The 13,046-nt window shown below is 47.5% G+C and overlaps 1 protein-coding gene across 1 annotated transcript in view; it reads right to left on the bottom strand.

The window, feature by feature from the left end:
• Positions 1-10,594, bottom strand: part of KLF7 (KLF transcription factor 7) — a 60,833-nt gene extending 50,239 nt beyond the window's left edge. The window contains exon 1 of the mRNA XM_052792687.1: positions 10,174-10,594. Within this exon, the coding sequence (XP_052648647.1) occupies positions 10,174-10,275 (102 nt within the window). The 5' untranslated portion in view covers positions 10,276-10,594. The remainder of the gene's footprint in view (positions 1-10,173) is intronic.
• Between the last annotated feature and the right edge of the window lie 2,452 nt (positions 10,595-13,046).

Here is a 13,046-nt window from a genome sequence, read left to right as displayed (position 1 = left end):
GTTTCTTAAAGCCCCAACTCTCAGAGACTTCTTGTTACATCAGAACCACCTTTCTCAGCACCAAAACCAAGGTCCTGGTTTCCTCGATTGTGCAGGAAAGCCTACAAACATGACTTTACACTATCCCGAAAGATCAGAAACCAAAAACAAACATAAGAAACACGCACCTTGCTAAGAACCTGATGTACAGCAACCTTCAGATGTTCACAACCACTCTGAGGTGCTGGCACAGCTTATGAACAGCCAAGGGAGGGCTGTGACACCACCAGAGTGAACTGGGACAGCAGTGTCAGATGGAGACAGAAAAGAGCTATTTTGCCCAAACCGGCTGTATTCTCAAGTCAGTCCAGTGCCCTTTGCTTCTCCCTTATTATTTTAAAATGCGGACACATTTAAAAAAAAGCAAGAGACACTGAAGTTCACCCCCCTCTGATCTAGTCACTAATGAGGGAGGTTTCTTTTCACTGGCACCAATTTTCCATTAAGCAGCAAATGCAGCCTCTCCACTGTCCACGTGTTGGAAACAAAGCCACTTCTGGCGTGATGCTTTCCATATGAAACACCAGCTCCCATCTTTCTTCTCCCCTCTCCCTTCCTCCTTTCCATACTTTATTACTCACACGGCAGCTGTAGTAGCTTGCAGATGAGTGGAATGTTTTCTTCGGAGCAGCATAAATTTTCCAGGCTGACAGGGGAAGCCAAAAGAAAGAAAAGAAAAAACCAAACCCCAAACCAGGATTATTTAGTACTTTTCACCAGCTGGAAGCAGGCAGCAGGCTCTGCAGGGCTGGCACCCTTCAAACCACTGTGCAGCCACAGGAAAAGAACAAAGCGCCTGAGCCGCTCACCTCACCCTGCACCCTGGGGTGTGGTGCACCTCAGACCCAGTGGTAAGCCAGAGGTGCCAAGGGAGGGTGAGTACACTGACTCCTCGCCAACAAACCAGCACAGCACCTCGCCAGCAGCAGCTGAGCAGAGGAGAGAGGAGTGACCAGCAGTTCTGAGGAGCCGAAGAAAACATGTGATTGCACCGCTCTTGTGCATCTTGTGCATCAACACGCCTTGCCAGACCCACACCCAGAGGGAGGGAGAGCAGGCCCCCAGGTTAGAGACCAGGAGTATGCAGACATTGCTTACAGCACCATGTAGGATTGTGGCTGCAGTTCTCAAAAGATGCAAGAGAGTCACAGGATGCAGAGAGTCTGGATACCTTTTACTAGCCAAATTGCTAATAACTGGGGAAAATGAATCCAGTTTTAGGGGCGCAAGCCCTGAAACGGAAGGCTAAAATTGTCAACAAAGCCAAAGATGTTAGCCAAAACGAGTCTCTCACACGAAAAACAGGGCCAGGCCCTCAGGAAAACTTCTAGAAAGTAGAACTGGTTGAAACATTTCTACCAAGCATTCTCAAAAAAATTTACATTTTTGCCCAGTCTAAAGTGTTTTATTGGAATATATTGGTTTTGGAGCCACCACATCATCCACTGAAATGTCACACATCTAAGATGTAATCTGGAAGGGCAGACCTGAATCAAGCAAAGCAGTGACTCAAATCTGGGTCTCTAATATCACACCTAAGTGCTGTGATGTGGCCAATGTCCTTTTTGGGTGTAAAAAGCAAACAGACAGGAGCACCTCTCGCCCCTTCTACTATTCCACCCACTGAACATTTTTCACCATGGTCTTTGCTAGCTGGAACCTTTGTTTTCCATCCAGCCCTGGTAGAGAATAAAGGCAGGTGATTAAAGGCAGTCCCCCACTTCACCCCCACCAGCACAAAGCAATTCAGTTCAGTGCTGATTCCCCTCCTGGGCTGGAGTGAGGACAAGTCAGCAGAAATTGCAAATGTTTACAAACCCAAGAACTGTCCTTATGCTTGAAAGTGAACTTTGCCCACTCAAAAGTCAGGATTAAAACCAAATGCCTAACAGCATAGTAGCCTATTAGTAGTGAAAGCATTTTTAAAATCTAATTTACTTGTCATGCCGCATGCATTTTTCCTCCCTCCACAATCTGAACAAACAGTCATTTTCACTTTGATTTCCAGTCACTTCACTTGCACAGGAGGAATGCTGCAGTGCGAGAGCTGCAAAGGCAGCAGGTGGGCAAGACGATCCTGTCCAAAAAATGCAAACCCTGCTTCCAGGGCTTTTTTAATTATACAGATGGAGATACTTCCATTGATTGCAGTTTCTGTCAGAACATGTTGGTTTACAAAGGTCCATCATGGTCAAACATCAACCTTATGCCAGCGTGCCTTTAAAACTGACCTTGGGAGGCTGCAGGTTTAAGGGCAGGATTTGTAAATCAGAACACTAATTGGAATGTCTCAGAAGAGCTTCTCACAAGCCAGCGTCCTTCTCCTTCGCATCCTTCCCCATCAATTACACTGTCTCCCAAGCTCGCCTGTGTCAATGCCTACTTCTTTATCCCTTGCAGAGCAGGAGCTGTTGACGCCCACGTATGATTTAAACCCCAGCTTTGCACTTGGGTCCACAATGCCAAGAAATAACCAAGAGGATTAGGACATGTGAGACATGGTCTATAAGCACCATGTTCAAAACCATTATGACACTTAAATAAGCGTGCCTGCTGGACCTTCAGCAAACATTAATACGCAGTCTGTGCGTAAATGACTCAGACTCTTTAGTGTACGTTGTAAAGCATACCACATGCATCTTAATAGTTCTCCAAATAATAACACATGTAATGAATACACAGTTGCACCGCGTGGAAATGCTCTGGATTGGAAATGATCCTTCACATGGAAGAACAGGGAGAGGATGGGTACCTGCTTATAAAGGATTAAGAGCATCAGAGCAGCTTAATATATCAGAGCTGATATATTATACATTTTAAACAAAAAAATCCCATGTCTTCCTGCCCAACCTTCCTACACCCAACTCCAACACCTTTTAAAAACCTAGAGAAGGGGCCAAATCAGTGCTGTGCCCAGGTTGTCTCAAAGATGACACAAACCTGTGGGAAGGGGAATTTAAGCTTACCTTTTGGATTCTTATTTTCATTTTTTCAGAGAGGCAGTGCCGCACCCTGCCAAGGGCTCCCTGCACAGGAGCTGTCCTGCACTTTCAGCACCAGCCAGCTGGCGTGGCAGGATTTGGGTCAGCAGCTTCAGAGAGGCTGGCTGCCCATCTCCCCATAGCCTAGCGCAACCCTCTCCTGCCCCAGCCGCTGTGCCTGAGCACCACAAACCCCCAATATGAATCTTCGCAGCAGCCCTACGAGAACGGAAGACCTGTCAACTCATTTTGAAACTGAAGAACTGAGAAGCAAAGGTTTGGTGTCCTGATTAAATCCAAGATGTCTATCTTTGGTCATAAAGGCTGAAACGATTTCTTCTAAGAAGGAAAATGAGACATGAACCCTGCTCTCACAGGCAGCCTAACAACCTGAACAGCCAGGCAGCCTTCCTCATCAGCTGCTGCCAGAGCAGGGATGGCAAATACAGCCTGGTGAATGCAGTGATACACGAGCTTTTTCTGATTTACACACCTATCTCTCTACTGCCAGCTCTCAAAATGCCACAATAATGGCATTTTCTTAATGCTGCTGGCATCAAGTAAGTGTTGGAAACCCCAGGTTTTCTTATTTTTGAGAATAAAAGACAATAAAACAAATCTTCAGTGGCTCAGAAGCAAGGAAAGTAAAAAGAACATCAAATTAAAAAGTGAAAAGTCTGTGACTTTAAAGACAATCTCAGTGTCTTGGGAACCAGGCACAAGATTTTTTTAACTCAAAATGGCAATGCTGGGAAGGAGACACAGCCAAGAGAGTGCCAAACTCAGACACTCAGAACATGTGTAGTGCCCATCAAGACTGAAGCCAATGGAAGAAGACTGGGACAGTCTCAAATACAACAGCACCAAGCTGGGGAAAATTTGGGAGGAGGGGAGGCTCTTTCCCTGGCAGGTTTGTTCTGTTTGTTTGCTGCAGAATCAGCTGAACCCTGCAGTTCAAGTGAATCCAGATTCATCTGGACCAAGGTAGAAGCACCCATAGTACAAAGAGGACCCACGGGGAGAAGATAATTCAGCAATTCAGGTGGGTGATTCCTGCAACTTGAGCCTGAAAGACACCACAAAAATGGCACTCCCAGCTCCTGAGTGTTGCTGGGAGTTTGGAAGTGGTGGAGGCATTGTAACGAATACACAAGGGCATGGCCAGGAGGCACTTGAGAGTCCAGGGAAACAGAAGGGATAGTAAGAGGGACTCAGCACCATTCTTGAAAACACCTTCATTAACTCTCCAGAATTCAGGTTTACCATCAAAAAGGAAAACCGCCACCAATTACAATACCTGTGAATAACTTTATGAGGTTTTGAGCGTGGTGATCAAAAGCCTACAATTTTTCTTCCCCTCTGCAAAATGTGACAAACTTGATAGGAGATGAGGTGTACTATTACCCCATTGCTTAATGTACTGAACATCAATGCTGCTCAGCCAGTGAGCAAAATCCCTTTGTTTTATAAGGACGATTGCAATCAAGGTTGTTCACATGCAGCTACAGAGTCAAACAGAAGCAGCTTCCTTCTCGCTTCCCTATAACATGTTTCCCAATGCAGAATGGAGGAGCAACACACTGGATGTTTCTCAGTGGAGACTCATTTGACAAGGCCTCAAAAAATACGACAATATCCAGAAGATATCATTTGCCTCTACCCTAGAGAGCTTAAGTGTGAAATTACTGCGTGGAACTGAAGACCTTCTGTCATTTCCACATGGAAGTATCAGACTGCAGACTAGCTATATATCATGATTTTTATGTAGCCTACTCTAATCCATGCATTGCCTGTTCAATAGGACATACATAAACGTGTGGCTTGGGGGAGGGGAGGTTAAAGCATCCCAAACAAATAAGAGAAAATATTTTCTAGTTGAGTACCCACATTATGGTTGTGCATTGCTTAAAGGTATTTACCCCATTTCAAAATCACTTGACACAAGTCACACACATAATCAGCTATTTAAGACCTGTAACATGGATTGCGGGGCTCTACACTTCCATAATGCCAAGAAATAATCACTTATAACAACAGATTCTGTAATTAAGGAATCATGAAATAAGAGACAGCAGTTTCAGTTTGTCTTCCATCTCTTTCTCCATCTCTTTCTGTAAGGTGACAGGAGCATGCTTTCAGCACATGGAGCGAGCAGAGAGCCTGCAGGTATAAATGGACTGACGCTTAGAGTCTGAAATACACTGCATTACACATGTGGCTGTTCTTGGAAGTCAACCATTTCTGCAAGTTATTCTCAAGAGGCATGATGTACTATAAGCACTTAAGAAATGTGTTACACTGTGACTGGAACCAAGATGAAATAGCAATATTAAAAGAGATGGTTTAGTTTATGTAGTGGCCAACTATGCCATTAAACTAGAACAATGGAGACGATGGGGAGGCAGGAATGTTCTCCAGTGTGATTTATTCCTTTCCAGTAGCAGTGGAAATTTTTCCTATAGGCCTGAAAATGACCCTGTCTGCCAAACAGAAGTCAGCATTAAGATGTAAGAGTTCAGCTAGATTAGCCACCTCAGGATACTCTGCTCTCACACAGCACAGGGATCTCAAAGCACTTTGCCAGAACAGGTCAAAACTCAGCCTCCCAGTCCCACAAAGACCATGCCTTAGCATCGTTCTGTCAGATGCTTCAGCAAGTGGGAAACTGAGGCTTGAAGAATTGATTAAAAATATGCAAAGAAGGCTCTACAACAGAGTCAAGAGTGAAACAAAGGCTTCCTTGATCCTACACTTTACAGGAAACGTGCATCTTCCTTGGAAAGATCATTGTTTGCTGCAGCTGAGAGCAGCCGGGTCAGCCAAGGCAACAGGAAATGTTATCGGGCAATGGTTATCGGGCAAACAATATAATGCCATTTCCACTTCTGCCAGCCAATTAGACCTATTCTGCCTGATGACACATGTGGGAAAGGCTGGCTCTTTTAGAATAAGCCGGGGTTTAGCACCTAAGCCTTGCTCATTTATACACTTGCATCAGCTGCACACACGGTGACCCTATGCATCTACCTGTTCTTTGTGCTCCTGTCCTCTGACACTACGGGAACTGCCATGCCAAAGGCTGCCCTATGGCCCCCACAGAATATGAAGAGAGCCCCAAAATGTCTCCTGATCAGACCCCTTCTCCACATAAGGATGGTGAGTCCAGAGTCATCCAAGGGGCCTATGGAGAAGGACAATAGGGATGATTTGAAATGTTATCCCTAGGAAGAGACATACCTGACTACAAAAGATGCCTTCTGCACACTGATCTTTTAATGACTCCCCAAATGACATTGTAAAGGCCCAGCTCGAAGAACAGACTGAAGCCCCATGTCCAGCCCTTCCCAATTCTCAGCCCTGCTCTCCCCCTCCTTGCAGCCTGGCACACTGAGAGTGGGACCACGTGCAGCTGCACGGGCTATGCTCCTCACAGTCGCCTCCCTCAAAAACAGCCTCTTACCCACTTCCTTCCTCTGCAGAGTAACGAGGCACTCTTCGGCCTCGTGCTGTCTCTCCCAGCAGTCTGGTTCCAATCTCAGGGATGCCACATCAGACATCTACCCCCAAGCAACGGCATATGGGGCCAAAGGTCCACCTGGTGCACCGCAGCAGCCACACAGGTGCTGAAATCTCCCCCCACCCAGGTCCTGAACTGCAGAGTCAGCTTGCAGGGACAGAGAGCAACTAGGATGGTTCAGTCAGAGCCAGGATGAAGCGCCAGGCAGAAACACACAGATGCTGAGATACCAGCCAGCTGACGTACAGCAAACGCCTCGTTTTCCAATCCACAGAGCCCACCTCTTCCTTTAATCTCTCTCAGTGCTGTGGCAGCTCAACGCTGCTGGAAAAGCTAAACAAAGACTAAACAAAGTTCTCTCTCTCCTGATGAAGTTGTGCTATGAATTACTGATTAGATCCTGATCTCCCCACTCAAAGAAAAAAACATCCTGACCTCAAAAGTGTTTTGCCTGAAGGTGTACACCCAAAGCTGACATAGGGAAGCTAAGCTTTTGCTGCCTAAAAAACAAGCCCTCCCTCCCCAACATGTATTTTAAAATAACGTGAAACACATCGTGGATTCAATTCCAGCTTCCACTTCAGGTATTTCCACTTCTACAATGTAAACTATGTCCAAGGCGGACAAAGGGGGTTTTTTTTGTTTTTATTTTTCCTCCTGAAAAACAAACCTACACAAGAGATGGCAATCACTTCCTACACAAAATCTGTTTGTTTTGTACATATTGCTGGGTTGCTCTCATTCAACTCCAATGCTAATTGTCAAAAGCGCAGATACCAAACTTGCTCACATTTCTCTTGCAGTGGGAAGGAAAAAAGGGAAAGATCAGCTAACTGCATGCAAGCATTTAGCAACCTGCCTGTGCTGTCAGTGCCCTCCCTGAGCGATGGGTGTTTCACAATCGGCAATATGAGCAACTGCCCCAGCTGTGTAGTCCTCAGCCATCAGCTACTAAAGAGTAGTCCAGACTCAGGAGAAAAGGAAGACAGGACTGTGTCAACACTTTCACCCCAAGGCATGCTCTGATTTTCAGTGAGGCAAGTGCATCATTTATGGTATCGCAGCAGACACCATTTCTAGGAGGAGGAACTGGCACGGACTAACCTCTCCACATCAAGAACTAGTAGCTGCTAACCACAAAACAACTGGAGCTCACAACGTGATAAGGAAGCCTGCTCTTGACCCACACAACTACTTCCCCCCTTTTAAGAGGCTGAAGTAATCTCCTGGGGTGCTGCTTTGCTGCTGGGAGCACTGCTCTGGAGCCTCTGTGGAGCTCGGGTATGGCACCAGAGCTCTTCACGGGAGTGGAGGCAAGACCCATTCAAGTGTTTTCATTCAAAATTAAAGCTGCTATTTCCCAGTTCTGATGCTTCCTGCAAGGATCAGTCACTGCCCTGTCAGCTCTCTTCCCTGGGGTCTCAACTGCAACCTGACAGTTTTAAGGGATACCTTTAGAAACACACATACACGCACACACATCACTTGTCCCAAAGTTGCTAGAGTTTGCCTAAAATAAACAGATCTCCAAGACGTGGCTACATTTGCAAGTGATTCAGAAGAATGAAATTGGGGTCTCTGTGTCAGTGGGTCTGCCAAGCCGGTGTGACAGCATGCTCTGTACAGTCAGCTTCAGCTGCTCCCACCACTGACACATCAGTTTTGCTGCCTGTTGTTTGCAAGGAGAGTCCAGGCAGCAACAGGGGAATAAAAACAAACTGTAAATACAGGATGTATTATGAAACATCAGGCACTGGTTGGAGGATTTGAGGGGAAATAAGGGAAAATGTAATAAATTATTGTCAACTTCTCTTTTCAAACATACATGGAGAATCAGTGGGGTTTAACCAGGAGAGTGTGAGTTTAAATTTCGCAAAGGTAACAGTGGGCTCGGGTAGGTATATTGTACTGTATAAAACAAACTGCTGCTCTTCCATGCATAAAAGGCAGCAGGAGACAGAGTATCACACACAGTACTGCCTAAAGCATGCTGGCTATGTCAACAGATTATCTCGCTTTGGACTGTCTGGACTGTTACTAATTTGCAACTGAATATGCAACCAATCCAACAACAACGATGCTGTGAAAATAATTTTTTAATGAAATTATATTAACCTCTTCAGTTTAATTAGCATGTTAAAAATATAAAAGGAAGGCAGATGTGACCATCATGGATGTGCGAGCTGAATATTAATAACAAAAAGCATCCCCTCCCCCTCGCAGGATAAAGCAAAGTTGGATCGGTCATTTTGCAAATTAAATCCTGAATGTGTTCGCACCGTAGCTGTCAATAAACCTCTCATGTGTGTGCATATACACACACAAAGCTGAAGCCAAAATAATTTTACTAGGGTAAACCTTGAAAGATCCAGCCCCAGTCCAGCTGGATGACAATGCTACAGCCCCAGTGCTCCCCTGAAGCCCTACCGTCCACATTTCTCCCCACACACACTTCTAAGGAAAAATTAAATTAATATCCCAAGCTGTCATTTACTGAAGACCTAACACATGCTACCCTTATGCTAGCCAAGACTAAGGTGAATGCTGGCAAGACAAAATCCAGTGGCTCGTTATTCTTATACCGACAGTGCCATGGGTCCATGTGCTGCATTAGCACCACATGTCATCCCAGCCACACTCCACTATTCCTACCCTCCAGCGGATTTTTTTTTTTTTCTTTTAAAGAGACACTAGTTTCCAGAATTTCGCCTGGCATATCACCTCTGCCAGAAAAATCACATCAAGAAACAGGATGGTCTCACAATGTCCTGCCGTAATGAGGAATCCTGTCTTTCCTTTTCCCTCAGTATCCCAGCTGATAACTATTTAGAGATCTATGCATTTGGGCTCATAGTTCCATTTTATACAACTCTTTTCTCTGTAACCTACTCTTCTCCTTGGTCTTATTTATTCACGCCACCAGTCATCATTTTAATGCGTTCGTAATACTTGATTTCCATCTCTATCCTAATTGTCTCTGCATATTAACCATACGGTGCCTCGAAACACACTGGTTTACTGGAACCAGCCTAAGGCGTCATTGTTTTAAGATACAGCAAGAAGTGTGTGTTTCTCCCCACCTTCTATAAAAGAAAAAAAAAGAAAAAAAAGAATAAGTCACCTCCCTAGCTACAGAATTTACCCTAAAAGCTTTTGGTAGTGCTTCCACACACCTGCCCACCCCCCAGCTCTGATTTAAGCTACGATTTTTATTGACATATACTAATTACCTGAAAATAAGAATGATCTATTCCGTTTCCACCAGCTGCCAGTTGTCAGCACTGGTTGGAAGTGATCAGCCTTGTTCAAAAGAACAACAAAAAAAAAAATCTAAGCTCAAAAATAAAATAAAATAGTAGTCACCATAAAAACAAAACCCTGAAGAATGCCACCGGATCTCAGGTGCTGCCGGGCGTGCTCAGAAAGGACTGAAGGCAGACAGATTTGAATGGACTGCTCAGTTTGTCATGGCAAAAAATACAGAGATTTAAAGGTCTACCCACGCGGAAAAAAAAAACCACCAAAAAAACCCAACCCTGAATTAAAGAACAAAAATAAAATAAAGTCAGAAATGCAGCCCCAATGCACCGACTGCCTGCACTTAAGAGATTTACAGGAGTAATTTAAATGATTCACCTGCTGCCAGTTTTCCTCCAAGGATGGCAAAGCTGAGAAGTAGCCGGTGTCGTGGACAAGCTGGAGTTCCTGGAATATACTATAACTAGCCAAGACATCCATGCTGCTGCTGAGCAAGACCCTTTCTTTCTGCTTTTGTGTGTGTTTGTTTGCTCGGGTGGGGGGTTGTTTTTGATCATAAAAAAAAAAAAGGAGAAGGAAAATCAACCAATGATAGATCCAGCGTCCCTTTGGCTTTGTTTTGTTTCAGTCACACTTTAAAAAAAGAGAGGAGAGAGAGAGAGAATCAGCGCGGAGGGACGGCGAGGGCCGGGGGCCGGGCCGAGGAGGACGAGAGGCGCCGGCGCGCACCGAGCACCCCGCGGCCGCCGCACCGGGGCACGTCCCCGCCGCCGCGCACCGCGCAGCCCCGCGCCGCGGCCATGCGCGCTCGCGCCCGCCCTCCCCGCCCCCTCCCCTCTTTATTTTCGGGAGACCACATTCCCCCCGCCCCCCCCCCCCCGTTTTCCTCTCACCCTCCCTCGGCAAAGCCGGCCCGGCCCGGCCCGGCCCCCCCCCCCCCCCCTCCCCGCGGCCGCCTCCTCCTCACGGCCGCCTCCTCTTCACGGCCGCCTTACGGCCGCCCCGCCCCCAGCCCCCCCCCCCCAACGCGCAGCCGCGCGGCCCACTCAGGCAGCGCGTGACCATGTAGGGTAAACGGCGGGGCGGGAGGGGCGGGTCCGCGCGCGCCTGAAATCACTGCCGCCCAATGGCAGCGCCGCTCAGGGCGCGGGGGGCGGTGCCGGACCGCCTGCGGGGGCGCCGATTGGTCGGCAACGCGGCTCCCACCTCCTCCCCGCGACCCGCGAGGCGGTGCGCGGCGAGCTATTTTTAGGGCGCTATATAAGGGGGCGGCGGGGCACGCGGCAGTGGTGGAGCGCGCGGCGCGCTGAGGGATGGCGAGGGGCCCTCGGCTCGGCCCGGCCGCGGTTACCGATGTCGGCGGATAAACCGCTGCTGTTGAGGGTGCTGGGCGGCCGTCCCTGTCCCTTTTCCCCCCGCCAGCCGCGGGACTGCCTCGCCGAGGCGCCGGCACTGGAGGGGACGGGGCAGGGGCCATGCGCTTGGCGCCCACCGAGCAGTCTGCCCTTCCCGCCCTGTCTGCAGCCGTGTACCGCTCTCGCTCGAGTCCGCGGGGGCTGAGGGTGGCCAGGGTGAGGAAAGCACTTTTTTTCTCAGTCACAGACGGCTGGGAAAAGATGCACAGCCGACGAGGGTGCTGGAAGGAGGCAGAGCGGGAATACACCCTAAGCAGGAGCAGCCGGTGTGAGGAGCACGTGCTTGGTGCCTGCATGTGGAGACCGCAGCAGCCCAGCTTCTGAGCAGTGCTGAGTGTTAATCCAGCCAGGCTATCTCCAGAAATGCTCGTGTGCTTACTAAGGCATTGGTTGTGGCATTTGACCAGGCTTAGCTGTGAGCTGAGCCCTCTTTGAGTGCTAGTTTTGGGGTTGGCTAATAAGCTGTTTGACCTTAAATGGTTAGTGTGGTGCAGAGCTTCCCCAAAAGTGTATGGGACATGGTCGCATTTCTGCTATTGGAAGGATTGCAGAACTGAGCGTTCCAATTTAAAGATGATGTGGGGAGGGTGTCCAGTAATAGAAGAAATATGTTCTCTTTGTTGCCCTCAAATTCAGAGGGCCCTGTAGTCCCATTGTTTGCATTGCCAGGGCCATATCTAGCCACAAGGCTGCTGGATGAACATACCCCTTGGTACTCTTTTACAGTGGGTTGTTGACTGGGTGAGTTGGACTGGGTATCAGGGCAAGCAGATGCTGCCAGGGGTTGTTAAACTATCCAGTTTTAGAGTAGTTACATCACACTTTTCTTGCCTTAAGTGACTATGATATCTACTTGCTATTGTCTTCCTTCTGCAGCCAGATGAGAGTGTCTAGGCCAGGCCACAGCTGGTGTAACTTGGTACAATGCCACTAGTACACACATGTCTCATCCCAGTTGTCCCACTCAGATTGATGTGAAAGTATGAGGCAGCAAAACTCATCAGTGCTAATTAGTTCATGGTATGTTTTCTTTCTTGGTGATCAAGACAAATTGACTTTTCCAAGAGTGGGTCCACGTTAACAATTTTGAAAGCCATGTTTGAAGAAAGCTTCTCAGAATAAACCTCTAAAGAAAGCCCAGGTAATGGCTGTATCAACCCCAAATTCATGTAGGTGCTGGCAGGCAACACTGCTGTAACTTTAGAATAAAGCAGAGTAAAGCCCTGCACTCTAGTTTGAGGAGTCAAAATCTAGAGGGAAAGGGGGAAATGAAGCTGTTGCTGAAGGAACTGCAGTAATTGGGAGAAACTGGACATAGGCAGTTTTCTCAAATAAATGGTCTCACCTCTGCAAAAACACTTTTTCTTTGGGTGCTTACATTGCAGAAGCAACGGGATGGCTTGTGGGAGCTGTTGCTCAGGCTTTTACCCTGAGGCTGCAGGTCTGGACAGTCCAGGGGCAGTCCACTTGAAGATGACTGTTTCCTGTGAGCTGCTGGTGTGATGCCTGTTTCCCAGCCTTCACCTAGGGGAGCTGTAGGTTGCCTCAAACAGGACCATCTCTGGCACCTTTAGCATAGCAGAAAAGCTAGATGTGAGGCTGGATGTGAATAATAAACTGCTCTTTCTCATAAATGTACCCATAAATGTGTAAATGTATGTGTTAGTGAGAAGATGAGAGGGAAGGTTAGTGCAGCGAGCACTGCTGGAGAGGTCTTACAGACCGTTGTTACCAATTCCAAGCATGCCTCACTCTGGCAAAGCGACACCTTTCCTGGGCACCTTGGGAAGGGAAAACTTAAAGACAGGAGAGGACAGAGCTGGACTAAGGTGGTCA

The sequence above is a fragment of the Harpia harpyja genome, chromosome 7 (genome assembly GCF_026419915.1).
Source record: "Harpia harpyja isolate bHarHar1 chromosome 7, bHarHar1 primary haplotype, whole genome shotgun sequence".
Lineage (NCBI taxonomy): Eukaryota > Metazoa > Chordata > Aves > Accipitriformes > Accipitridae > Harpia > Harpia harpyja.
The sequence above is the reverse complement of the archived record's forward strand: the minus strand, read 5'-3'. Positions and strand labels throughout refer to the sequence as shown.